General features: G+C 42.7%; 2 protein-coding genes across 2 annotated transcripts in view; one reads left to right on the forward strand and one right to left on the reverse strand.

Annotated features, from left to right (window-relative positions):
- The window catches only part of LOC120456850, a 28,857-nt gene extending 18,842 nt beyond the window's left edge, over positions 1-10,015 (reverse strand). Inside the window, exons 1-2 of the transcript XR_005616872.1 lie at positions 9,540-10,015; positions 9,144-9,359 (exon numbers count right to left, since the gene is read on the reverse strand). The gene's annotated coding sequence lies outside the window, so the exon portion shown is untranslated. The remainder of the gene's footprint in view (positions 1-9,143; positions 9,360-9,539) is intronic.
- A 2,121-nt stretch (positions 10,016-12,136) lies between these two features.
- Positions 12,137-26,794, forward strand: LOC120455481 (ras guanine nucleotide exchange factor P). The gene is made up of 2 exons (XM_039641715.2): positions 12,137-13,276; positions 23,697-26,794. The coding sequence occupies exons 1-2, from the start codon at positions 12,900-12,902 to the stop codon at positions 24,622-24,624; spliced, it is 1,305 nt and encodes a 434-aa protein (XP_039497649.1). The 5' UTR covers positions 12,137-12,899; the 3' UTR covers positions 24,625-26,794.
- Positions 26,795-27,859: the final 1,065 nt, after the last annotated feature.

A 27,859-nucleotide genomic window follows, 5' to 3' on the forward strand; every position in this document is an offset into this window, starting at 1 on the left:
GGCAGCCTCACAATTTGTTGCTGTTTATTCGCTTTTGCTTTTGCAATAAGCGAAATGGAAATCAAAATCAAAATTAATATTGACAAAAGTTGGGGGAAGTAAAAATGCACAAAGTAAAACCACTTTTGTTGTCTTCGATGAACTTCCGGCATTTTCTTGCTCATCTGAAATTTTTGTTGCTGTAGCTTTGTGTTTGTATTGCTGCTACTGCTCTTGTTGTTTTTGTTGTTATTGTTGTGGTTGTTATTGTTTTTGTTTTTGTTAGCACGACACGTACTGCAACAAAGTTGAAAATGCGTTTTGCACAAAACCTGTTGGGAATTAGCGAAAGACGAGGAAAGCGGCAGATTAAGGAAAATGAGAAACATAATTAGAGGCAAAATACTAATCACACCAGGCGCATACACGGAGAGAAACGGATCATCTGCGGTTGTGGCATGATGTCATCCGCATTCCAATTTTCGCAACATTCAGGTGACACTCCAATTATGTGTGTTATATTAAGATATGTTGGCATACCAAGATCATGCTGTTTATCTTTGTACATACATATGTATGTATTTATAAGCCGAATTTGTGGTTAACCATTAGCATTTTCCCAAATAAATAATCCGCAGTGAAGCACACATTATTTCAGAGCACCGAGTTCATTACAATGGGCCCAGATATCATCAAACGAAAATATGCCAAGAATTTTCCTAATGGTGGAGGAGGGTGGAGGTGGAAGGAGTTGGAGTTACTGAAAGGCAAAAGGCGAAAGGCGGTGGAGAGGGCGAAACAAATAAAAATCAGTCGAATAACGCATTTAAAGACACTCCGCAGCTAAAACAGAAGACCATAAAAATGTTTTCTTCACGGCACTAAAAGAGCGAGTGTGCGGAGTGCAGTCAGCGGGGGGAAGGTGCGAGCGAGAAAGCAGGAGAAGGGGCATTTCGTGTTACAGTTTCAATTTAAAAGGAAAAACGTTTCCCACACGCACGAAAAAAAAGCACATACACACAGCGGCTTCATCATCAATTTCCAAATGCAAAACCGCAATAAAAAAAAACAACGAGAAGCGTGGACAAAGGCAACAACTACGCAACTGCCGGAATACCCTGCAAAGTAAAGTACTCGACGTACTTTGCCACTGAAGCAAAACTAATTGAGATAACCGAATACCTAATTTATTTAATAACGAACAACAGAAGCTTAAGAGCTCATTAAACTGTGATTTAAACAAGATTAAATCTATGTATTTCACAATCAAAGTGTTATTCGTTTTTGGGTAACCGATTTTGAAATCTTCCAATGAAGGGTATGCGCAAGTCGACGTACTCTTACCACCGAATACCAAAATCGAAGCGGACAAACTTGAGAGCGGAAGAGAGAGAGAGAGAGCCAAGCCAAATGCTCTCGCCATTCGAGCAGCGGGCCAGAAAGGGATGGCAGCACAACTCGGCGCACGTGTAACCGTAAAAAGAGTGAAATAGTACGGGGCGGTGGAGGCGGGGCAGCCGTGTATTTGCGTGTGTGTGTATGTGTGTGTGTGTGTGTGTGTGTGTGTCAGTGCGTGAGTATTTACTTTGCAAAATAACCACCCAACTAAAAGATGGTTGACAAGATAATTGTTGCCCTCTGTCCGACTCTCCCTCCTCGCCGCCCCCCGCCCCAACGACTCCTTATCGCCCCTCTCTTTCTTCGGGCGTGTTTGGTCGGAAATTGGAAAACCCCAGATATTAGATTTCACCAGAAATTGCTTCTGGAACGAAAGTAGATTGCACTAACTATGAAATATAACCTATGCACTTGTACTAGTTCGATGCATGCGCAGTTTTCTTATAGCGAAGTAGAACCTTTCAGCCTGATTCAAATCTATTGCATAATCATGGCCAGAAACCCCCTCTCCCTTCAGTACAGGGTATTCAGCTTGCCGAGGTGCTGGCCACACACACCACACCAAATCCACTTCACTGGCTGGATGTTCCGCAGGTCGCACCTGTGGACTACTCGCGCTTAACCGGCGGCCAAAATACTTTGACTCAGCACTTGAGAGTTGAAACCCAATGTCAGATAGACAGAAAAAACAGAAACTCAGAGATACAAAAATACAGAAGCAGCAAAAGCAACAACAGAAAAAACAGCAACACGAACTCACCGCACACGAGTTAAGAGTGCTCGCGGTGGAACAATAAATATATTTGTGGGGCATTAGCCTCTAGATATTTGTTTGATATGCGCTTTAGAGGTTGGCATTATTCAAGGTTGTGTTTATTTCGGCCGCAAATTATTTGGGGCAACGTCCGCGAGCGACCATGATAGCTTCATGCTATTCACTTCGCTCCGTCCTCTAATCACTCCGTTCGCTTATCGCGCAGATAATTTTGCCACCGAGGAAAGCGGGGAAACAGGGGAAACCGAGGAAAGTGTGGGGGGAATCTTGGGAGCCTTCCCGTCACACGGGCAGATACAAATTGTATTACCTATGTAGCTCCGGAATCCGTTGGCATTCTTTGAATTGGGAAAATGCTCCAAACAAATTAAAATCAATCATAGTCCCATTACCGTCGCTTTGCTGGCAAAGGAGGATGGGTATTCCCAGTGTATCTGGTGTACCATTTTTTATCGCCACAGCGAGGGGAATTCGAATTCGGATGGTGACGTGACCATCAATCAAGCGCCTCTTGCTTTTGCTTTTGCTCTTGCCTTTGTTTTTGCTTTTTCTCTTGCTTTTGCGGATCGAATCGGATCGCCTCAAAATTCGAATGCAACACAAAAACATTAAAAAACCAGACGTCTCCGTCTCCTTTTGAGTTTCAATTTCAGTTTTGGGCCGTCTTTGTCTACTTCGTCCGTCCGTCCGTCCGTCCGAATTTGTTCGTTTCTCTGCGGCGTTTTAGGGCGGACAATTTCATCAATGTCTTTGCCGCCACTGTGTAAATGCTCGAGGGACAGATACACATGCCCGCTTGGAAACAGCAGCGGCCAAGTTAATAAATGCGCATACATGGCTGCGATTTTGGCGTACTAGCCTATAGGTAACTCTCTCTCCCTCTCCAACTTTGCAAATAGCGCCAATGCTACTGACATATGCATGTACATACATATGTACACACATATTTTCATTATTAATGCCTTCCAATGCAGGGGACATGGCTGAATGGCACGAATACACTGAGCCGTAAGCACTCAACGCCGCAGATGCTAGCAATTTAAGCGCAGCTGTGCGCACTGAAATCTATTTGGAATACAACTTTGCCGTGCGCCCGCTGAACTTCTTTACATTTTGTAGTGTTTTTTAGGTTGCTTTCGCTGTAAATCCCCTAAAACAAAAATACGAAAATTCCCCCAACTGTGGCAGACGCACTGATGTACTTATGTATGTTCAAGTGTGCATACGTACTTTGGTATTGGACTACGTAGCATACATTTTCAATGTCACGTATTGCCGTTCAATTTTTGTTGTCACACTCACACGCGCGCACACACACACTCATATATATGTATATATATATATATATACAAACGCAGCCAGACAAAAGAGAACGCGCGTCTTCATCAGCAACTTAATTATTAAATTAAATGCGCTAAATGGCAGCACACGCGAATGCCAATAAAACAAAATACGAAAATGAGAATGATAACGGGGGCTGGGCGAGGGAGGTTGGTCGAGGGTGGAGGTCGGGGCGGGGAGAGACGTTGAAATGGGGTGGCGCCACATGCAGCTTACAACCTTGTCCGTTAAGAGGCGTCGCTGCCGGCGTCGACGTCGGCACTCGGCTCCACACTCCACTCGAAAATCCACATCCACATCCACTCCTGCATTGCCAATTCCCCGCTCTCTTACTGCTCTGTCCCTGTCCCCTCCCTGCCCCCTACCAGCTACCACACAGCACGTTCATGTGTTTCGCTACCACTGAAATCAAAATCCATGAACGTTGTCATGAGAAATATGCAGAAAAGCGTGACAATGAAGGAGCCTCGCTAAATTTCTCGCTGGAAAAATGGGATGTCCACAGATGGACATCCAACCAGTGGCGACCACTTTTTAGGCCGACAAAATCCAGAGAATTGAAGAGTTGGTAGCGGCGACTTGATAAGCACAGGCCTTTTGAATGGTAATAACTCCACAAAGCCGCAACCTGCCGCTACCCAACCCCTAAGCGGGGCCTCACCCTCTTCCCTATTGCTACGCCCATGAGCAGAGCCCTTCGCAAAACAAATACAACTGGCTCTCTCTCTTGTACTCTCTTGGGGAGCTCTCTTCGGCTGATTGTGCGCCCTGCTTCTGCTGCTCTCTCTCTGTCTCTCTCCTGCTTTGTCGCTCCGCCTGGCCGTTTCATTTTCTTGGCTTGACTTGGCTTTGAGTGACTTCTTGGCATCCTCAACGCTTTTTTATGGCTTTTATGGCTACCAAGCCGCTTTTGGCCGCCAGCTGTTGTTGGCCAAAAGCAAAAAAGACAACAACAACAGCAGCAATGCGAGTGGGTAAATGGCAACATGTATATGCATGCACACAGTGTCGGGCTTACACACACACACGCTAACAGGCCGACGCTTTGAATGCAAGCCCACATATTTATTATTGAGATGGCACAGTTACACCTGCGGCACCAATAATAGCTGCTGGGAGGAAAGCTTTCAAGTGGAGTGCTGCCATTCGCTTCGCGATTTCCTTGACGGCGAATCAATTACTAAACATACTATGTAAAGTTATTTCAGATGTTTTCATTCGAACACTGCTATGAGAGCTATTATCTTGGCCGCCGTTGTGTGCACACATACGAGCAGTATTGTATTGTTTTTGTTGTTGCTGGAAGGAAAACCAAACGTAAAAAGCGCGCGCGAATACAGGTCGACGCTCGTTTGCTTTTGGCAGCGCGGCAGGCGTCGACGCAGGCGGCAGCAGCGACGTCGGCGTCAACGACCATTGCTTATGATTTTCGGAAATTCCAATTTCGTCCATGAAAATGCTAGTGTATCTGCTTATCTCTGGCGTTAGGAGATAAGCAGATCGGTCAGAGATTGTGACGTCACTATGCCGCAGGCTATTCAAACTTGGACAAATGTTGAAAATGGATAAATGCCGTTGTTAATGAGGATATTTTAAATGAGTACTGATGTATCGAACAACAATGAAAAAGGGATACATGCATACATACATACGTACATACAAATGTACATACTTATGCGTAGGGGGCAATCTTAATCCCTGCTTAACGGTATCCATGTATGGACCTTCCAAAAATTTATTAATATCAGTGAGAATTTCACTTGTTCTGAAGTCTTAAATAAGTGTTGTTTTCGTGCATTATTTTCACCAGTTTTTCATTAGTTTGCTTGCCAAATATGGTTCAAGGTTTCGTTTTCTATTTCTTGCCTTATTTGTTAGAAGCGTGGAAGCGTGTGGACTTTGTTTTGCGCGCTGATTGTGGGTTCGTTGGCTAATTATAGATTTTCAGGGGTGTAGTGTGCGGAATGAATTAGCGGGTACGTTGTTTTGTTGTTGCTTGTTATTCAGTGCGCTCCACTTGAGTATCATGTTTGTTTACGTTTGCCAATAATTCGGAATCTTTGAGATACTTTGCTTTGATTTCCATTTTTACAAACTTTGCTCGATTCAAACCCGTCTTTTTTTGCTTCTGTCTTTCTTTCCATCGACTTCGAAATACGAGAAATAGCCGTGGATGAAGCAGCACCAAAAAAAAAAGCAACACTTTTTACGACACTTGATATCCAAGAGAGAACAAAATCGGCCAAAAGTCCGCAAGTTGATAAGCGATTAGTGACGTCACAGCTGCTGACGCTCTGCGAAACTCTGACGTTGTTTGACTGGTAGAAAACACAAGAAAACACGCAAATCAGTAACCGACGAGTTATTGATATTCGATAATAATTTAATTAATTAAATCATAAATACTCCTCGTTTGACTGTTACTTGCGGGCAAAACAAAAGATTCAGCCCGCATCAAGTTACCTTAGGCGTTACGTAGATACATACATATGCGTTTACATACATACGTACATCTTACATCGAATGGCACGCAAATCAAAAATCCAAATCGAAACGTGCCACAGAAAAAACAATAACAAGGCAAAACTGCATTTTAACACACAGGCAAGCAAGGGCGGCGAATACGCATTCTTACAATGTTTATGCGCCGCTCGCTACGTGAAATTGTGTGGTGACAAAACCTATGCCTGTATTCAAATCGAATGAAACCTTTTAAACAGTTCTGATCATCGACCATTGTTAATGGATACTGATTTAACGAATTAATTGGTTTCTGAAATCCCCGCATAAACATAGTACGAAACAAACACAACAATACGGTGATAATGCGAGAGAGAGAGTTGGAGAGAGGGGGCGAAACGAAACTTCATCTTGCCTTCTCCATCCAGCAAACTGCACTCGCACTCGCACGAAACTTCGAGTTCGACATCGACTTTTAGATTTTATTTCGTATTTGTCGATCGCAGACCACAAGAAACCGAAACAAAAACTGAGATGACGAACAAAACGAAAAAGAAGTAATACCGAAGAAGAAGAGGCATGCCCTTGGGCTGTCGTTATTATTGCTGTTGTTGTTGTTGCTAACCGCTATTTGGTAGCTAAATATTTGAAGTCTTTTGAGGTTATTATGCTGCAATGCATTGTTTTGCCATTCGGATCACTATACACTATACATATGTACATATGCTTTGGTACTTAAAACAAAATAAAAAATTCACTAACCGCAAAACGAATGTATAGCCAACAAGAAAAACATTGCGGTTTGTTGTTCATGTTTCCAAACAAGCTGCGGTATTTAAAAGACAATTTAGGGAGAGGGTCTTGGGAATCGAGCACCAAAACTAAACAAGGTCGCCCAGAGAGCCCAGAACTTGCGAGGAAACCCAGTTATTTCTTCCAGTGCTAAGCGGCGATTGCAATTCCTAGGCTAGTCTTCGTAGTTGCAGATTGATCAAGCCGTGAGTCACAGTCCTTGAAACATTTTTTAAACAGTTGTGTATAGAGTTTCTATAAGTTTTCATGTTATTTATGTACATATTTAATTTATGTATCATCCAACAGATACCGAAAGGAGCGCATTATCACAAAAGTAGGCTGATGAGTCAAAGAAAACACAAGGTCTTTTCGATTAGGGTTCAATATCCCGTATTCCAATGGCCCCTCGGGTATTTCCACTTTTCGGTCGGTACCTACCCTTACCATTTCTCTTCTTCACTTTCCATCGCTTCAATGGCGAGCAATTGGATATTGAAAGTGCTATTGGAATTAGCTGGAGTAGTGTGCTTTCAATGGGGATCATCCCACTCAATTAACGGTGCTCTTCATGGGCTTAGAGAGGATTTGAAACAGAGGGGTCATCCTTATAATAATCAAAATAGTAGCAAGTTTTTTCCCCTATAGATCGATATTATAAACGAACTAACTGACTGATATATTTACTAATAACACTAATCATTAAAGAATATCCCTCTGCCTGACTACGCCTTGCTCTAGTACAACCCCCTTCCCTCCTGACTGTACCCACCACACACTGTAATTACCGTTAACCAAGCTTAGCATTGTCTTTGGCCCTCTGTAACGTAACTGTAACTGTAACTGTAACTAGCGCGCTTTCTCTGCTCTGCCGACGTTGACGCCTCAGCAACTGTCCGTTTTCGGGCTACTGGCAGGTACAGTGGACACCGAACGACGCGGACGCTGCATGGGCGTTTTAGTGCACAGAAGTAAGAGATTTGGTGCCCTTTTTACTTGTGAATAGTGTAGAATTGAAAAAGGAAAAATGAGAGAAGCAACCAAAAAATATCTTAATGGATTACGAAACACTGTTGCCGCTTAGCGAGTGCCTGCTGTTCAGTATGTAAGGCATGAATGAAGTGGAGTGAAGTGCGAGGGGATTGGCGACTAGACAAAGAGTAGGCCGCTGGCCCACCCTCTCGGGCAGCCCCCACCCCGCCCCCGACGAATCGGAAGTGCCGAAGAGAGCGGCGAGAAAAGAAAACAAACTGTTGGCGGCTGGTTTCTCAGCGAGAGAGTTTGGGTGAACAAGCGAGGGAGCCTGGCGAACGAGGACGGGAACGCGGGCGGTGGAGGGGAGGGGAGACAAGGCCGCAATTAATTACAAACTCACCCAGCTGTCCCCACACGTTGCCCCCGTCCTCTAGCTTCTGCTACTTCCTCCTTCCCCCATCTGCTCCTCGCCAGTCTGCATGCAAAAAGTGGCACGTATCAACGTTGAAAGCATAAACACACAAAGAGACCAAAGAGGAGCTCTCTCGCCAAAACCAAAGCGAAGAGTAGGAGGAGGAGCAGAAGAAGCGGCGAGAAATGCAAATGCCTAGAAAAACGGTAACTCCATGCAAAGTTGACTAGTTCATAGCATTTGTCTGCTTTTTTAACTTTAAACGAAGTCATTGAAAATATTTGTGATATCACACCCCTTTTCGCACCACGCACGTTTGATCCTCTCATTACCATTTTCCCTTACCCTTTTCATGTTGCTCGCCTGACCAAATTACAAATGCCCACACAAACATGTGTTCGAATGCAAGAACAACGACCAACTTGCCTAAATGGCAACTGTCCGTACGTTCTACGTAATCCCTACTACGTACTACGTATGTATGCACGTTTGTATATACATACATACAATGTTTGTCTTCTTCCTTTTGGTTGCGGATGATACCCACTGAAAGTAGAGTTGAAACGACTAAAAGTCTAACAATGCCCACTGCCCCAAGCACAGTCGTTTCGTGAATGCAGCCAAATCAACAAACATCACGGGAAGAGCGTGTGTGTGTTTGCGCGCCGACAAACATGCGCAGGCCGAAATCTGCTGACGAAGCTGAGGCGGCATTTATCACTCCCAAAAAGCGTTGGCCTCTGCAATGAGTGTGGAGGGGGAGGTGGAGGTGAAGGGTACTCGCATTGGGAGTCATTGATTTTCGTTTATGAGTCGGGCAGGCGACGCTCTCACTTTTTATACGTTCATTCACACGCGGCACAGTGGGCCAGAACAAGAACAACTGGGTAACAATGACTTTCAGATGGCAAGCCTTTAAAGCTAACACATGCGTACAACCAAACTTAAGAAAAATTAAAAAAAAAAAAGTAACCCTTGATATTGACCTAGGGTGGTTTCAGCCCAACTTACCTGTGGATTAACACGTTCGCCAGGTAAATACTGCGATTTTCACGATTTCGCCTTTAAGACGTTGGATAATCCCCGACAATCCCCGGCATCAGAAGTAATCCGTTGATATACGTTGCTCCATGGAGGGCTTGAACGCAAAGCATTTGTTGGCTAGATTTTGAAAACACAATAATGTAACAATGGGTATCAACCGCGGTGCCGATTTATCCCATTGTGCTGAAGTGAAGTGGCCGATGCAAAGAGAAAAGCGAGAGAGAGAGAGAGAGAAAGAGAGCAATCATGAGTTTAGAAAGCGACTAGGACTAGAAGAGGGTGGCGGTGGAGGTGCGGACGGCAGGGACAATGGATGGAGAGGAGAATGGGGAATTTAAATATGTTATTGATAATTTAACTTACCGCGCGCCGCTGCTTTTCCAAATGCAATTTTATTGCAAAGTTCCGATTTCGTTAACACTCCCAACCGACGCCTTTTGGTATTCCTACCTGCTATTGAGACGACGCGCAATAAAAGCGCGTGCTAAGGACTAAAAGCCAGTGCACTAAAAACATCTTCAAATTCAAACGGAAAATGAAGCCAGGCGCTGATTTCGCTGCCGACGTCAACTGCGCTGCCCGACGCAGGTAGCGGTTTGCGTGTGTGTACATGTGTATGTGTGTCCGTGTCGGTTTTTATTTACTTTGTTCTGCATGTTTCTTCCAGTTTCTCTGTTTTTCCTTTTTGTTTTTTTGGCTTCTTTTGTTATCGGGCAGCAAATTGAAAGCAATAAATACTTAATTGTTAGCTTGTTAATTGTTAGGTGTTGTTGTCGCTGCTGCCGTTTAATTACGTAATTCCGAACTTATCTGGGCGACTTTAAGAAAATGCAAAAGAGCGCCAAGCGTGTGGCAATGCGAATAGAAATGGAAGCGATGCAGCGAATGAGCGGGCAAAAGGGAGAGCGGGATGAAAAATGAAAATGGAATGGGGCGCGAAAGAAATCAAAACGGTCCATTAAAACAGCACAAGAGACAGAAATTATGAGCAGCGGAGGGGAAAAAATTTAAGACCATAGAAAATTCGTAATACCAAAATTAGGTGCAAGCCAAATGAATTAAGTACGTCTGCATTAAACTCATGAGTAATGCACTGTCCAAAACAAAAATAACGTATGTACACATAAAAGTGTGTATATGTACATATTTATTTGTGGTGGCATTGTAAAAAATGAACTACTGAGATCGAGTTGATGGCAATTTACCAAGAAATGCGCACAGGCAAATGTGTATGGCTTATTTGTCCTCTTGTGACACAATTAGCTGATAAACTTCCTGACGTTTTTCCCCGCAGCCTCTTGCAAATATGAATCATCGTCGTCATGGGAGCTTTTGTTTCGGGGAATTTCAATTATGAATAAACAAAATCAAAACGAGAACTTCACTTCTTGCGTCTAAACACTTTGCACAAACACATCCAAACCCTATGTATATATGTATGTATGTATGTCGTCATCGTGAGCAGCAGACGTCATCGTCAGCGGCGCCTTAATAATAGTACACAAAAATGATAAACAAAGATCCCCCACTCACAGTGCAGGAACCCCTGTCCGACCCGACCCCCTTTTCCGCCCACAACGCACGCTCATGAACTCTTCCCTTTCTCTCGCACTCGCACTCTCTTTGTTTGAGTGCAAATTTGCATTGTCTCTTTGTGCTCGCACACAAACAAATGTATGTATGTATGGTATGTATATGCATGCACACATAAGTGCGCACATAATCACACACGCTGACGAGTGCCAAACTGACCTCACAATTGTTGTTGTTAAGATTATTTCTTGCTTTCTTGCTTTTGTTGTTGTTTTTTGGATCATGCTAAAACTGTAAATTGAGATGAACTTGTTGAAGGGGGTGCGGCGAGCGGTAAGCGTGAAGCGGGAGACGTGGAAGGGGGTTGATTTGGGCTTGCATTTCAAAACATCAAATACAAAACATACATACATAGTTTATAGACCTTCTACAGCGTGTAATCATAAACACACATGCATAAGTATAAGTATAAGTATATGTATGCATATGTACATACATATTTAAGACAACATTTAAAAATATATTCTACTTGGATTCTGATTCGCAAAACAGACTATACAAGCCACTCTATAAGCATGAACATATGTGTGTATATCATTTTGTAAAACCCGTTAAGCCGATAAGTTCAAGGTGTTACCCCGACGCCTAATTTGGCAACTTCAATGAATTCGAATGATGCCATGTCGCCGTGTGGATTTCTCAATTAGCAGTTAGTTGCCTCAAGTGAAGGTGAGTGCCTTAGGAAGTATTTTGCATATCCAAATCCAGCCAAAGTCACTATTTTTACATAATAAAGGGGGCAGGAGCAACAACTATGCGGATTATGCTCATCACCCAGCCGCCTAACCGCCTAACCACCCACGACAACACAAACACACCACCCACTGACCAGCGATTTGCTTCCGTTACAAATGAGTAAAATCTTTGCGACAAATATATGTATGTACATAGACAAACACTTGTGCACAGTGGAGGTGGAGAGAATAGCACTGAAAGCGTAATAAAATGTAATATAATAAAAACACGTGGGAATTTTGAAAAATGTTGCCATTTTGAACTGTATATAGTTGAAACTGAGTGACCTTGAATTAGTTTGTTAAGACTGTAAATTAGGCATACGATTTCCACCTAATTTGGTTAATACAGAGCACCCAGCTAAAGTAAATCAGTACATTTTGCTTGAGAGGATTGCCCCAACAACTTTAATTTAAGCGCCTACGTGATATTATTTGTGTACCTCAGCTGTGTGTATGCATGTAAAAATACGCACGTAGGCCAGTCGCTCTCTCTCACACTCTCTCTTAGGCGCTCTCTTAAGTCACTTCCGTTTGAACGCAAACATCTGTGCGCTCTGCCGCCGCGGGCAGAGGCAGCGACGCGACTGCGGCATCGGCTGCGAGCGAACGTCTTTCATTCAGCGTTTGCGTTTTTTATTTCGTTTCGAACGCGAGAACCGTGCGGACGTGTGCGGTTGAAACAGAAACCGAAACAGTAAGCCACGGTGACCAAGCACCAAGTTCTCTTCACGCTCTCGCCGCCGCCTCACCCCTCACCTTTAACCCTCAACAGGCGGCCACCGAAAAATTAAAGGAGACCACTAAGAAATAGAAACAATTAATGTGAAGCCCCCGCCCGCCCCCTCTGCAATTTCGAGTCAATTGTGTGCCTAAAACCAAACAAACAAACTTGGCAATTTTTGTTGAATTTTTTTATTGTGTTTGACTAAATAGAGTAAGCAAGTGCAAGTTCTTTAAAAAAAAAACTCGAAAATTCAAAAGTCCTGGATTATTTTGAATTTTGCCAAACTTCAAAGACAACAACAAAAAGCGGCAGGCTCCACTAACGGTAAACAGCCAAGTGAAATCTCAGGCAAGGCAAAAAACAAATCAGCAAAAAGAAAAAGCCAAGTCAGACAGAAGAAGAAGAAGCACCAGTAGCACCAGCAGCAGCAGCAAGTGCAAGAGAGCAAAAAGAGCTCGAAAAAGAGAGCGTTTGTGCGTGTGCGAGCCGAGTGTGTGTGTGACTTCCTTGTTTCAAGTAATTTATTGAAAATCACCCGAATCATAAACAAATTTTGCAAATCAAGGCAGCTAAGTTGTTTGCCCTCAAGGAAAGAAAACGCCGAAAAGACAAGCAAGACCAGTAAACGAGCGAATAAGGCACACACAACAATTGCTTGAAAAACGCACAATGACCTTGCCCACAAACACACACGCATCTGCAAACGACGGCGGCAGCGGCCACAACAACAACCACAGCAACATTAACAATAACAACAACAACAGTAGCAGCAGCAGCGACGAAGACTCGGACATGTTTGGACCACCCCGCTGCTCGCCGCCCATCGGCTACCACCATCACCGTTCCCGGGTGCCCATGATCTCCCCCAAGCTGCGACAGCGCGAGGAGCGCAAGCGGATCCTCCAGCTCTGCGCCCACAAGTTGGAGCGGATCAAGGACTCGGAGGCGAACCTGCGCCGCAGCGTCTGCATCAACAACACCTACTGCCGCCTCACCGACGAGCTGCGGCGCGAGAAGCAGATGCGCTACCTCCAGAATCTGCCCAGGTGAGTCCACAGTCCTTAGTGCTCCACAACAGCCACCTGACCCACAACGAGAACATAACCCCCAAATCCTTAGCTCATGTGATTAACTAGCAGTGCTCTGTGAATATATATATGTATATCAGTATGAATAGCTTTAGTATGCATATATTGGCTGCAAGCCAGTGACCTTAATTATAAACCTACGGCGATTAGTCAGTCCAACGATCCAGTTGCTTAGCTCTTGCATAGGTAGTGCCAATCGCCAGTGATCTTTTACATGGAGCGAAGATAGATGCGAGTTATGAGATACTAGTTTGTAGTTCGTAGTTTGTTAGGAAGTCAATACAATTGGCAGTTAGATCCACTTCAGTTTGGAGGTATGATTGAAATAGGATGTCCATCAAACAATGTTTCTAGTGTGTTTGTTACATTTCCAGCGACGACTTACTCAGCAAGTAGCTGTTTCTATTTTTAAATGCAGTTACTCAAAGCTTAGCTACGAACAAAAAACCCAGTGAGTTACGGTGTCCGGCTTTTGAAATATGAATATCTTTTAGCAGTTTACAGCAGTGTTGCTGTAAAAAAGGAAACAGTAGATGTAGATGCCCTTCTTCAGCGCACAAACCGCTTGAACCAATTCTATTTACATTTCCACACATTTGACCAGGAATTATTTGGCAGAGAATTGAAAATGCCCAGGCATTGTTGAGTAGTTAAGCCGCCATGTAAAATGGATTTGCAATTCAGCAATTATGCCTTCAAGTCAACCCAATTAGAGACGCAATTTTTTGGCATTTGTGTGGCGTTTGTTCCTTATTCGCTTCCATATTCACATTCACATTCACATTAAGATTCAGATTAAGATTCAAATTCGTATTCGGTTTGCCTGAACGAACAAGCGAACCCAAAGGTCGACCTAAACGCCCTAAACACGGCTGAAAAGAAAAAACCCTTTGATACCTGATACCTGATACAGTATGCAAATTTGGCCAAATAAATTAACTCATTATGCGAGTGGGTGGAGTGTGTCTCGCAATATTATTTCAACCTCCAGTGCAGGTTACACTCATAATCATCATCTTCATCATCGTGACGAGCTTGGCAATGATGATGTGTATGTCATGTGAACTGTGAACTTGGGGGCGACGCCCACGCGGCGGATGCTTGATTTGTTTTTGTTTTTGTATTTGCCCTTTTAAAGTGCGTGGTGCGGTGCGTATTGTGCTCCTCGCACATGCATACACATCTATACATACACATATTTTTATATATATCTACAGCTAAAGCTACAGCTTTGGCTATACACAGATGTGCGGTTGCCTGGGTTTTAAAGGTTAAGAGTTGAGAGTGGGCGACTTTGCTCTTTTCCCAGTTGCGTGGCATTTGCGGTAGTTAAAACTGAAAGCTGAATACTGAATGCTGAAAACTAAAAACTGAATAGTAAGCAAATGCGATAATGCAAGGTGTTGAGATGCATATTTTTAGAGATGTGTGTGTGTGCGATGCAACCGTAACCGAACGATGGCTGTCGTATAGTAGCAGTGAGTGGAAATGGAAGGTTTGCGATGGGATGAGGGGGTAGGAGTTTCGAACACCTAATCGGCAGCAATGTTGAATGATTGCTGATTTTATGGCTGTATTTGGAATTGGGACTTCGATTTGATAATCATTATTACTTCACTAGCTCAAAACGTAATTTGCTACAATTTGTATCCGTGCTCCCAACTAGCACAAAGTGTCAGTTTTGCAGTGCCAACGATGATGCAATTATTCAGGCCCAAATACAAATACTAAGCAGCAGCATTTTCTATGGTTTTCTATGGCTTCCATAAGGACTGTCTGCCCCTTTCCACTGGCTGGCCAATGCTCAATGCCGATGATACTGCAATGTTGCAGCAACAATCCGACAGATACGAATATATACTTGTGAAGATACAATGGGAGGGAGGGGGGAATATACATACATGCATTCGTTCATACAGTTCATACAGATACGGATACAAACACAAGGAAAGCGGCATATTTCATAGCCAACAACATTCAGGCCAAGCTCAGGCCAAAAACCAAAGAAAACCCAAAGCGAGAAGCAAAAATCAGCGCAAAACGAGCAGCCAGCGAGCCACCAAAGCAATTCAAAGCAAAGCAAACCAAACCGAACCGAACCAAAGCAAAGCACAAAAAAAGCAAAGCAAAAGCGTAGCATAGCTAAACGCAGATACTCAGAGACATAAAAACGCGACACGAAAACGAAACTAAAAACAGAAAACAGAGGAGAAGCCCAACGGAAACAATGGAAAAAGTAGTTTGGGCCAGTAATTAGGAAAATATAAAAAAGGTCCCAGATAAATCGAAAAAAAAACACAGTGGGCATAGAGCTGTTGGGCTACTTACCCATCTAATTGCAATAAACTGTAGATTGTAGATTATCCAAATGGGCTTGAAAGATATCAGTATATCTAAAGATACTTCGTGCCAGATGCATAGATACTTTGGCTACAGCTTTAAATGAAATGTGAAAAATACAACAAATGAACCGAAACTAATTAAGTAACAGGAAGATGCTAACATTTCGCATAATGAGCGGACAATATAAAAATTTATTACTAACTAATAAACGGAGATAATCAATGCATTCACGGTTTGTGCAATGCACCAAAATGAAAACACAATTGATATGTTAAATATGCAACCAATAACCAATTGAAACCCCAAAAGATAGCAGCAAACACATTCCACTTAATCAATCAAAACGTAAAAAAAAAAAATAAAATTAAATACAGGAACACAAATGCACACACGCATCGTGCAAAACGAGAAGAAAAAAAAAACGGCAGGAAAAAAAGGAATAACGAAAGAAATCAAAGCCAGCAAATAGGAATTTTTACATATAGACAAGCAGACAACTGCTGGTCTGTCTCTAAATCGTTTTTTATATTTTTTTAATTTTGTATCTGCTGTTGGTGTGCGCTAAAAACCAAACAAAACAAAAACAAAACAAAACAAGAAAACGTTGCGCTCGTTGAAATAATCACGTTCCACTTGCAACAAAAACAAAAACGAAAAAAAGTAGCCGCAACAACAAAGAGGCGACGATAGCCAAAGCAACTGTTGTTGTTTTTACGGGCACATGCCAACAACACCAGCAACAACAACAACAAAAGCAAAAGCAGAAACGACTAAAGCAACAACAACATCCAGTGCACTAAACCTTCAGACTTTGCCAACACAAACGTTTGTATCTGTGTGTCATTATTTTCGTCTTGCCTTTTCCACACGTTCGCTGCGTCTTTTACCCTATTTTTGTTGTATTATTTTTGTTAATTTTTTAGGTATATGTAGCTGCATTTTTTACTTTAAAGAAACATATGTTGTGCACTTTTTTTTGTGCAGTTGCTAATTTGAGTAGCAAGAAGTGCTGGAAAATTAATTCTCTTTTTATGTACTATATATACACAGTGCATATAGGTCAAAATAGCTGTTGTACAATAAGCCATAAACCACTCGATTATAAAAAAGCAATAAGATATTACGAAAAGGATATATTTATTATTAAAGGATATATTTTAGCTTGCGCTCTCTCTGCAAGCACTTCCTTAGCCGTTAAGTGGCGCCACGCCTGTGTATTTTTGTATCTTAACCCACCTGCTCTCGGTCATAGATAATCTATTTATCTCCCCATCATCGGCGCGCTTGCTTTCTTTATTTCTCCTTCTTGTGGCCCGCTTGCTCGTTTGCTTTCTTTCATCAGAGAGGAGAAAACAAACAAACAAACAAACTAACTAACAATTCAACATACCGTTACACGCTTTGCAAAGTTAATTCATCGCCGATTTTCCTTTTGGCCAGCGCCTCGCGTTTCCGTTTTTGCTTTTGGCTTTATGCTTTTGCTGTGTGCTCTGTGCTGTGTGCTTTGTGCTTTCTGCTTTGTTTGACATGTTTTCTCTTCGCCCCTTTGCACAAAACCAACACGTACGCACACTGAATATGTGGATGTGAAATGGCATGGCATGGAAATGGAATGGAATACAGTGTGTATGGTGTATTTTATGCTCATGTGCTTATTATTACTCTGTTGCTTTCCTGCTGTAGCTGCTGTAGCTGCAATCGATAATTTAATTACGAACAAAAATATGTTAAACGGTGAAATTGAAATAAGCACAGGCGTTTATAAGTGGTATTAAACACACAAGTGGACACACTTGTACATATCTACATGTCCATGTATAAATACACATACATGTGTATTTAGAGTGCGAGCAGGATGAGGATATGCCGCCGGAGATAGCGATGGACGATAAGTTATCGCTGATTGTCGACCATGCTTTTGCATGCGCTTATCGTTCTGCAATGCGGCAATCCGGCAATCAAATTTGCTCATCGATTGATTTGCATTGCATTGCGTTATTGCACTTGTATTCTTAAGGATGAAAATAGAAAACCTGTTTTTAAAACTAGGATACTCCCATAAAATGAAATATTTGTTAGCTAGAAAGAGGGGGGAGGGGTGTAGGGGGGAGTACCACTTCAAATTACGGACACTTTTTGGTTCAAAGTTGAAATTTGCCCTATGGGCAAACTGAAGCTGAACAAGACGGGTTTTTAGGCGGTGTTGCGTTGCGTTTCGTTGCGGACGACGGTAGTTTGGGGAAGTTTATCTACACAATATCCACGCTGCTCATTGCTTATGCATCCGCTCGCTGAAATGAAATCCATACAAATTGCTGTGGCTGCTGCTGCCTTGCCTGCCTTCTTTTTATGCATTTTAAACACTCTCGACAATACGACAAGAAGCACCGCTCACTACAACAACTACAATTACTACAACAAGTACAACAACAACGATGGCAATAACTACAACAATAACCAGAGAAACTACAAGAGCATTAACGACAGACAGCAGCAGCAGCAACAGCTACAACAACCACAACAACTGTGGATGGAATACTAAAGCGCAGCACAGCAGCAGAAAAAAAAATAAATATATATCTGTAATCATGGCGGCTCCTCCGCACCACAAAAAGGGAGACAGATATTAGTGAACAGCTAGGAAATACCGAAGATACTTAAAAGTACCTAAGAGTACCGAAATCCGAAATCTGAAATCCGACAACTGGAACTACCAGCCAAATACAAATACAAATACTAGCTGAAGATCTAGCACAAAGCAAAGTCGAAGTACAAAGTAGCGAAGAAACGCTCTTATTCAATCGCTTACCAATCTGTCTTCGGAAGACGACCCCCAACCCCCCCTTCCTTCCTTCCTTTCTCCTTTTTGTAGCCGCCCCCTTCCCCTCTGCCACTCATCACATCGGCGTATAACTCATACACCCGCAGAGCGGCAGACATCATTGCATAGCAGTGCATAGCATTTTGTGTAACCCACTCAGGCCGCCCCATTTTGTGGCGTCGTCGTAATAATTTCGCGACTGCGACGACGTTTTTATAGTTTTCTGTTTTTGCTTCTTTGCTGTTTGGGGCTGCTATCTTTTCTCTTGTCTCTTGTCTCCTTTCCCCTGGGCTTTTCGTGTTTTTTTTTTTTTTGCTTTTATTGTTGTGATTCCGATTCGGATTTGGAACCGTGTGCCGCCACTTTTTTCTTTTTTCTTTATTATTTCCATCTCACCATCTATTCGGTAACGCGAATTGCACCACCACTATCTACCTTTTTGCAAGCAAGCCAACCGTTCTATTTTAGTAATACTCATGAGCTATTATGATACTTCGGAAACACAGAAAAACGATTTTTAGCAAAAATTCAATATTTACGATTGGTATTTTCGGCATAACTTGGCTAAAAATGGTCAGAAAGTCAAAAATTAAAAAAATGGCTAAAAAATAGAATCGCCTTTTGAGGACACCGTTCGATTGGAAATTTAATTACGAACTCAACGAGGTATTACATTCCATAATCAGACAATTATTTTTCAAGTTTTGGACAAAATGCATTGGCAAGTTATGCATTTTTGCATAGATCGATTACGTCAATTGCTATCGCGCTTGTCTTGCTGTTATGAGTTATGCTTTTATCACCATTGTTTTGTGCTTAGAATGCTTAGAACCAGAAGCATTCGATTATACAAAATATACACCAGGTAAACTGAGCTGGTGGGATAAAGATTGGGTGAATAGCAACTAGCTTCAGTAGCTCCAGTGGCTTCGGTAGCTTCCAGTATCTTCGTACATTTAGTACATTCACGCCGCTGTTATTGTCTACCCGCCGCTTATACGAGAGTATTACTTTTAATTGTTTTTCAGTTCCCGCCCACCAACCTTGCGACACGCGCGCGCCTTTCGTCCCCTTCTCCCCCCTTTTTTTTTCGCGCATTCCCCCCTTTTGCTTTTTTGTTTTTGCGCCAATCAAGTTATCAGAGAGAAGCTCGGACTGATAAGCAGATACAGATACAGATACAGATACACGACGTGTGCGGATGGATGGTGATAAAGTTGAGGTGTTGCTGGGGATATATTCAGCTCAGGTGCCAAGGTTTCTGGTTTCTGTTTTTTTTTTTATTTTTTATTATGTTGTAATGAAATTTTCAAACCTAAACGAAGCGTATCGAACCGAACCGAACTGAGGTGCTACGCTTTTGCTGCCTTTTCTTTTGTGCATAAATGTTGGTCTTTTAAAGTTTGTGTTTTTATGTTCATTTGATGCATGGGCATTTGTGAATGTGATCGCTTAAACGAATTGAACAGCTTATTGGGATTTTTTCTGGATATTTAAACCACAAGTCCATATAAGTTGTGTAAGTAGGTTTTGTGTGTGTGTGTGTGTTATTGGCCCTTTTCAAAAGAAAAGAAGACTGCGAAATGAAGTTGTCTTTGACACGAAACTGCCATCGCCCCATGTGGCTTTGCCACGCCCCTCTTCAGAGGTCCCTCTCCTGCCATTCGCCGCCCGCTCTTCCGGCTCGTTTGTAGTCCCTCTCTCCTTACCCCTCGCTTCCTCCTGCTTCGTCCTTCCGCCCCCCATCCCCCGCCCCCTGCGCAGACACGGCCCAAGTCAAAAGCGCGCTCAATGACCCCCAACAGCGTCCTACATTCGCGACTTGGCGCCCCTTTTCCACCGCCCTTTCACCCCCGCCTTTTCCACGTGAAGCAAACCCCCCCACCGTGCTGTTGCTCCCCTTTTTTCATGTTTTTCCCCATTTTTTTTTTGCCTCTGCTTTTGTGTGCACTTGTCGTTTGACAACGTTTTCGTCTTTCCTTGCCGCTTTCGCTCTTTCATCGCTATTTCTCTTTCTCGCTTTCCCTTACCCCCCCCCCCCCCCCCTCCCCCCCCTCCCCGCACCTTTGCCATTGCCGTCCCCTTGTCAAGTGCAGCAGGGAAATCCTTTCGCCCCTCGCCGCTATTCACCCCCCTCGCTGTGTCGTCCAGATTTCAATTCGATTAATCAAAAATGAAATACAGGTCAGCCATGTGTGAGTCGCAGGAAGAATTGAATTGCATTGAATTGAAGTGCCGCACCTTTAAAACTAGACGCGCCAACTATGTAGTTAAACTTGCCACCGTCGCATTTCATTGTTTTCGGGCCAAAACGGAATTCGTCGAATGGGCCTACGCACTATACTCACTATACACTGTATGTGGTAGCACATGGAAAACGTTGCTTAAAGAGCCTTGAACTGGAAACCCCCCATAATAATTGAGCGGGCGGTATGGGGTGGTGAGGGGTGCGTGGTGCGGGGTATGGTGGGGTGGGCAAACAAACAAAAGCAAAGGTTGACCAAGTTTACTTTGGCAGGGGGGAGAGAGGCAAGGGACAAGAGGCAAAGAGATTAACGCGTAATAAGTGTGCCCCAATTTCAGCTTGAATTCAGCGAGGAAGTCGCCACATATTTAATGTGGAACGTGGCATGGATGGGGAGCTTTTTTTTTGGGGGGGTTGGGGGGGGGGGTGTTTAACGCGAAACGGACCGACAAAAAAAAAATAAAGAAAAAACAGCGAAAACGTGCGCAAAACGAAGACGCTGATAAGACAGTGAGACTTAGGACGAAGAAAGCAAACTAGAAGCTTCCCTTTTTCAGTTATCAGTTGTGATATAAATACATATATATATACATATATACTATATCTATATCATCAGAAAAAGGTGATGATTTGTGCTAATTCCACGAGGTGAATATGGAATATAACGTATTACTAAACTCGATCTGACTGATCTGCGCCCACTTGGCTGTGTGATTAATCGGGTTTATTAATAGCCTCAAACTGCCGCCCAAAAAACACTGATTAATTCAGGATGCTATATGCCATATGCCACATACTCATCGTAGTCTTTGTAACTGCTTTGTGCTTATTTTAAGATGCATACTCATATCAGATTCCTTTAAGTTGCTCGCATCTGCTCCTTGCAAAATGCATTTCACAAGGTGTCCAGCAATCGTGAGTTTGGAATACTGGCATTGTTAAGTTGCTGGTCAAAGCCACTGTCGTCTTTGGCCATAAAACCGGAACTGGCGGTTAACTGGTGGTGAAATGCTTACCTTTTGCCCTTCGTTCCGGTTGGCAACAGCGAGGCACTGCGATGTATTGGTAACTATCACTAGAATTACCACTACTACTGCTACTACTACTACCATATATCCGCAGGGCCCTTTTTGCATATTTCCTCGGCATTTCTTTTACGCGAGTCAATCCAGTTAAGCTCGCCCGATTTGCAGCTTATTTCCATTTAGCCCCACTTGTGGGCCCTCTCTAACTCGATTCGATGTTGTCTCCGCTTTTTGTGGGCCACTTGTGCAATCCGTCGTCGCTGTTGGCCATCTTCTCTGCTGCCTTCTGGCACCTCATTTAAGCCAGCAACTACTGCGCTCAGTGCGCTCTCTTGGCTGCTTTGGTTGCTTTTGGCTGCTTATGGCTGCTTTTGGCTGCTTTTGCCGCTTTTGCTGCTCCCATTTTGTTTCGGCCGTCCATCATTTCAAGTTAACGGTTGCGCGTGCATTAAAAGCAACAGCAGCAACAACGAAACTAACACACTTTGTGCCCCTGCCCCCCAAAAAGCCCCTCTTTTGGCCCCTTTGTGTTGTACGCTTTCTGGTTTTTTGGTTTCTATAAGTTGAGCGATTTTTTGTTGCTTCTTCGTTTGGGTTTTGTTTCGTATCGTTTCGTTTCGTTTTGTTTTTGTACAGATTCCTCCATACTTTCGCTTTTTTTTTCCCCTACTTCTCCTCCTCCTGCCCCTTGTATTTTACTTGTGTTTTCTCCGCGGGCCCCGCTCCCTTTTGGTATTGCCGCTTTTGCCATTCTTGTTGTCAGTTATATTGCTTTTGTTGCGTCGCTTTAATAGTCAACATTGACATGCTTAGCTGCGCATTTCAATGCGCTGCGTTGTGCTGTGCCCGCCATACAAAAGCACCCACCACTTCCCCATTTCAGAGTACCCCTGTTGAACGCACAAATTAGGTGGTTAATCAGGGAATCCACTTTACCTTACCTGTTTGCTCTAATTTGTTAAATTCCGATTCAGATTCGATTTCAGATTGAGGTTCAGTTTGAGATTCAGTTAGAGATTAAGTTTGAGATTCAGTTTGAGATACAGTTTAGGATTCCGTTTGAGATTCAGCTTGAGCTTTAGATTGAGATACACATTAAAAAGAATTGCACGCAGTGCCCAAAGCCAAAACCAAAAGCCATCCGTCTGTTTTTCAACCTGTGCCGTGTCATTTCTTCTGCCTTACTTCTACAAAGTTATTAGTTTGTGTTTTTCCCTTCCGTTATGACCGCCTTTTCTTTTTGCGCTTTATTTTACTTCAAATGCTTGCCATATTGAGCAGAGAAGTAGGGGTAACGAGGGGCGGAGGGGTGGAGACGGTGCCCCATACACAGTGATTTTATTGAAAGAGAAATCTACTGAAGTTTACTGAAATTTACTGAAATTACTTCGCTGCTGGTCACCAAGAAAAGCCAAAAGCAAAGCAAAGGGCCCGGTGCCACAGTTGTTGGCCCAGTTAATTAAAAACGTACCCCGACCACCTCGCTCTCCTCCAGCTCAAATCCGCCCGTGAACCCACCCAACCATACGCCCATCCACCCATTCCACTCCACGGGAAAACCCCTTGGATGTCAGTTAAGTTACGGACGGGGACTGGAATGGAATGGGCGGCGGGTGGGTGGTTATATTATTGAAGGGCGTTGAAATGTTTATAGCGAGATTACAACATTAACTGATTTGACACAACGCTGTGTGGCGTCGAAAGGTGGGATAAAACCAGAATGGGATTTAGCTTGGCTTGCTCTGGTTACGATCTAAAAAACGATATCTAAAAAAAAACAATCCCTTGTGTTACGTTGCGAGATGAAATGGGGTAAAATGTTTATATCAGAGTTGTGCATTACGTTCTCTGGTTGCAATCCCTGCACTTATGCCATCTTACAGCTTCTGCCACCCACTGTTGACTAACTTTCGCTAACACTTTCTCTCTCTTCTCTTTTTGCAGAACCAGCGACAGCGGCACAACCACCGAAGTGGCGCGTGAGAATCTCTTCCAGCCGAACATGGACGATGCCAAGCCGGCCAGCAATAGCACTACTAGCAATAATATCAATGCCAACGGCAAGCCTTCAACCGCTTTCGGCGATGCCTTTGGCTCCTCAAACGGATCGTCGTCGGGTCGCGGTGGCATTTGCTCCCTGGAGAATCAGCCGCCCGAGCGTCAGCAGCTGGGAACGCCCGCTGGAGCCTCCGCGCCCGAGGCGGCCAATTCGGCGCCACTTTCCGTTTCCGGTTCGGCATCGGAACGCGTGAATAACCGAAAACGTCACCTGTCCAGCTGCAATTTGGTCAACGATCTGGAGATACTGGACAGAGAACTGAGCGCCATCAATGCACCCATGCTGCTAATCGATCCGGAGATTACTCAAGGTGCCGAGCAGCTGGAGAAGGCGGCCTTGTCCGCCAGCAGGAAGAGATTGAGGAGCAATAGCAGCAGCGAGGACGAAAGTGATCGCTTGGTCCGCGAGGCTCTGTCCCAGTTCTACATACCGCCTCAGCGCCTGATCTCCGCCATCGAGGAGTGTCCCCTGGATGTGGTCGGATTGGGTATGGGAATGAATGTGAATGTGGGAGGAATCGGTGGCATCGGAGGAGCGGCAGGCGCTGGCGTCGAAGTGTCCGGAAGCAAACGGATGAAGCTGAACGACCATCACCATCTCAACCACCATCACCATTTGCACCATCATCTGGAGCTGGTCGATTTCGATATGAACCAAAACCAAAAGGATTTCGAGGTGATCATGGACGCCTTGAGGCTGGGAACGCCGACGCCGCCGAGCGGCGCAAGCAGCGATTCTTGCGGACAGGCGGCAATGATGAGCGAGTCGGCCAGCGTTTTCCACAATCTGGTGGTCACCTCGTTGGAGACATGAAAGTACCAGTGAATCCCCGAGCAGCAGACAAAGATTAAAGAGTTTAGATTTTATATAAGACATTTGCATACAGTTTTTAAGAGAACATTTAGGCTATGACCCATGTACTAACCTCTAAGCTATTATATAGAAAGGAGCAGAAGATCGGGCGGATTGGCCAGTATTACTCATTAAATGGCAGTCGCGATTTGTACAAACAAAAATACACAAAAATGTAGTTGTAGGCAAACAAAAAAAGCAAACAAAAAAAAAACAAAAATCAAAGAATTTGTAGTCAAAACAGCAGAAAGAAACAAACAAAAAAAAAACCAGAACAATCTATAAGTTAAATTTAAAGCAAGGAAAATCAACTCAACAAAAATTCAGTTGTGGTTTCCATTTCGGTTTCGAAAGGAGAGGTCCGTTTAATTGAAAACTACTTGCAATTAAACGAAAAACTATATTATGTATATGCCAGTGACATTCCACATTTGCTATCCCTACTGAATTTTTGTACTTTCTACACTAACCGCTATCCATTGGATGTTTTAAATATCTCACTCACGGAAAATGTCAAAAACTATGTTGCGTTTGACAAATATGCGTACATACCTATATATAGTTTACAGAAAACCTCCGAAGTTCTCCTAGTCAACAAAAAACAAACGAAAGAGAACACACAACACGCTATCCAAAACAAAGAACAACAAAACAAATTCTAAAAAACAAACAATGCAAGGTTTCATTTATTAAATTCCAAACAAACTTCGTTTATTAAACTTAATTGGTTCCCATTTTTTGGCCTGTGCACAAATACAAAGGATGACGACAATGTTCTAATAAGAAAACTGAGACATGAAAGCAAATGAAAATAGCAATTTAACAAAACAAAACAAAACCACAAAATATTATACAAAAAAGTGCAATTAGAATTTTTTAAAATATTGAAAGCAAGCCTCAAAAACAAAAACAACAAAAGTGCATTCAAAAAGATTTAAACACAAATCGGGCAAATTAACAAATTATAAAAGTAATAATTAGAATATAGTAAACAAATTAAGGCGATCAAACAAAAACCACAAAACAAACAAAAAAAAAAACAAAAAACAACAATTTTTTCTTCGAAAAAAATTACGGCTGTGATAGAATTTTAAGTTTTTGGCTAAAACAAAAAACAGAAACAGAAAAGCAAAAGAAATGAAACCACAAAAAAATTACCATTTAAAAGAAAACAGAAAGTACTACAAAATATATACCAGGCATTAAATCATGAATATTATGATCTATGTGTAAACGAACATTTAGTATTAGTAAGACAAAAGAAAGGAAAAGAAATGAAAAGAAATGTAATGAAATGAAATGCAAAGAAATGAGGAGAAGAGAAGAGAAACTAATCGAGTAGATGAAAAGCGCGTGCTGTACTTTCTTTCCGCGAGAGAGAAGCGAAAAAGAGAGGATCCCTCGAGTTGCGCTCGCTTGGCTTTCATTGATTTTATATATTTATATATAAATATATATATTTTTTTTTGCATTTTATATAAGTCGCCTCGCCTCGCCTAAGCTTTCGATTTCGTTTCACGTTCCTCGTTCCTCTCGTCCCTCGCTTTTGTTTTCGTTCGCGTTCGCGTCTTTGGCCCAGAAGAAACCAGACCACAAAACCAATCTGTTCCGTTCCGTTCCCCCAATGGAGATAGCCACATCCATAGCCATGGGCAGCGAAGCTAGAAAGATACAGATGCAGATACAGTATCTGTATACCTTTTTGTTGTAAGCGGGATGCGCAGGGCGACAAGTCAAAGACTCAAGACTCAAAGCATCTAGAAAGAGCAGGTCCTTCATCGATTGCCTTTCCCCATTTCCCCCGTTTCGACTTTTGTTAATGCTTTAGTTTTTATGATATGATTATTTTTTGATATGTTTATGTAATTATAATTATCGTGCGTTTTACTAGAAGAATTACTTAGCCGATGATCGTACACGTTTAGTGAACTTTATCCATATGTATTTCCATTATAGTTAATATTCCTACATATATACAGACTACATAGATGAACCAATATACCAATTTACCAATATACATTATGCATACACAGTGCTCTGCCCGCTCGATTCCGTATTGATCGTGCCGCAGGCGAACTATTGAACATTCAAAGCTATGCAACAAAGGCAAAATAAATTATACAAAAACAAACAAAAAGTCCAAAGATGTCATGTTTTTATTTCGTTCCTTTCCATTTCGATTTTGATTTCGTTTTCGTTGATGGTTGATTTTGTAAACTGCAGTTTTGGTTTGTAAGTTATGTGCTATGTTCTATATTATGTATGTTATAGTATAGTTATGCTTTGTGTTATCATTGCTATCACTTACTTACTTAGTTCATTCCTCTTCCTAATGCTCCTAATTTGCCAGACAGCCAAAAGGGCTTTATTCCAATTGATAGCTCACATTCATAGCGATTATTGTGTCTGTGAGATCATCGTCATCGTGGCAGCTTGGAGCTTGGAGCTTCGGAGAATTTGGCTGTGGTTGACCTAGCCAGGGTCGAGCTGCTGGCTTTTGTTTTGTTTATACACAAATTTGGGGGTCAAACTTATTGAAAGCACAACGCGATCAACACTCGAAATTGTTCCGTTGACTGCATTCCGTGCTGGCTGTGTTTTCTGTTTTGTATTTTCGCTTTGAATGCCAAATTATTGGACCGACGCACCTCCGGCTTTTAGATGGGTCTTTGGCTTTAGCTTTCGGGTTTGGGGATTTCAGTTTTTGGCCAATGCCGTACTCGTTCAACGACTCTAGATTTCTGGCCTTGGCTAAATGACTTGCGGCTTCCAGTGCGTCGGAATCGCATTAGCAGGCTAGCTGGGTTTAAATAGTAGGATTTAAAATAGGCGACGACTTCCTGTACTCTGGATCAAACCATTTCCATGTTACCAAAATTTAAGTGCTGCAACTTCACACTTTCATCCCCTTGCTTGCATTTTTAAGTTCGTTTTCGGAAACGGGACAGAATTGGGCTATACACTTAAAGGGCCACTTATGATTTGCCAACTGAATAATACCTCTTACTCTATGGACCAGTCTCTCTAGCACATACACATACATATATATACAACTATATTATTACTTGATTTCCGATTAATGATCAATGGATCGTAGTCGCAAAGTTGGAAAACAGCGCTTTCCACTTTCGTTCTTAATTTGAATGTTCCAAATGATTTAACTTCATAGAGATTATGTATATACATATTATATGTA

The sequence above is a fragment of the Drosophila santomea genome, chromosome X (assembly GCF_016746245.2).
Source record: "Drosophila santomea strain STO CAGO 1482 chromosome X, Prin_Dsan_1.1, whole genome shotgun sequence".
Classification (NCBI taxonomy): Eukaryota; Metazoa; Arthropoda; class Insecta; order Diptera; family Drosophilidae; genus Drosophila; species Drosophila santomea.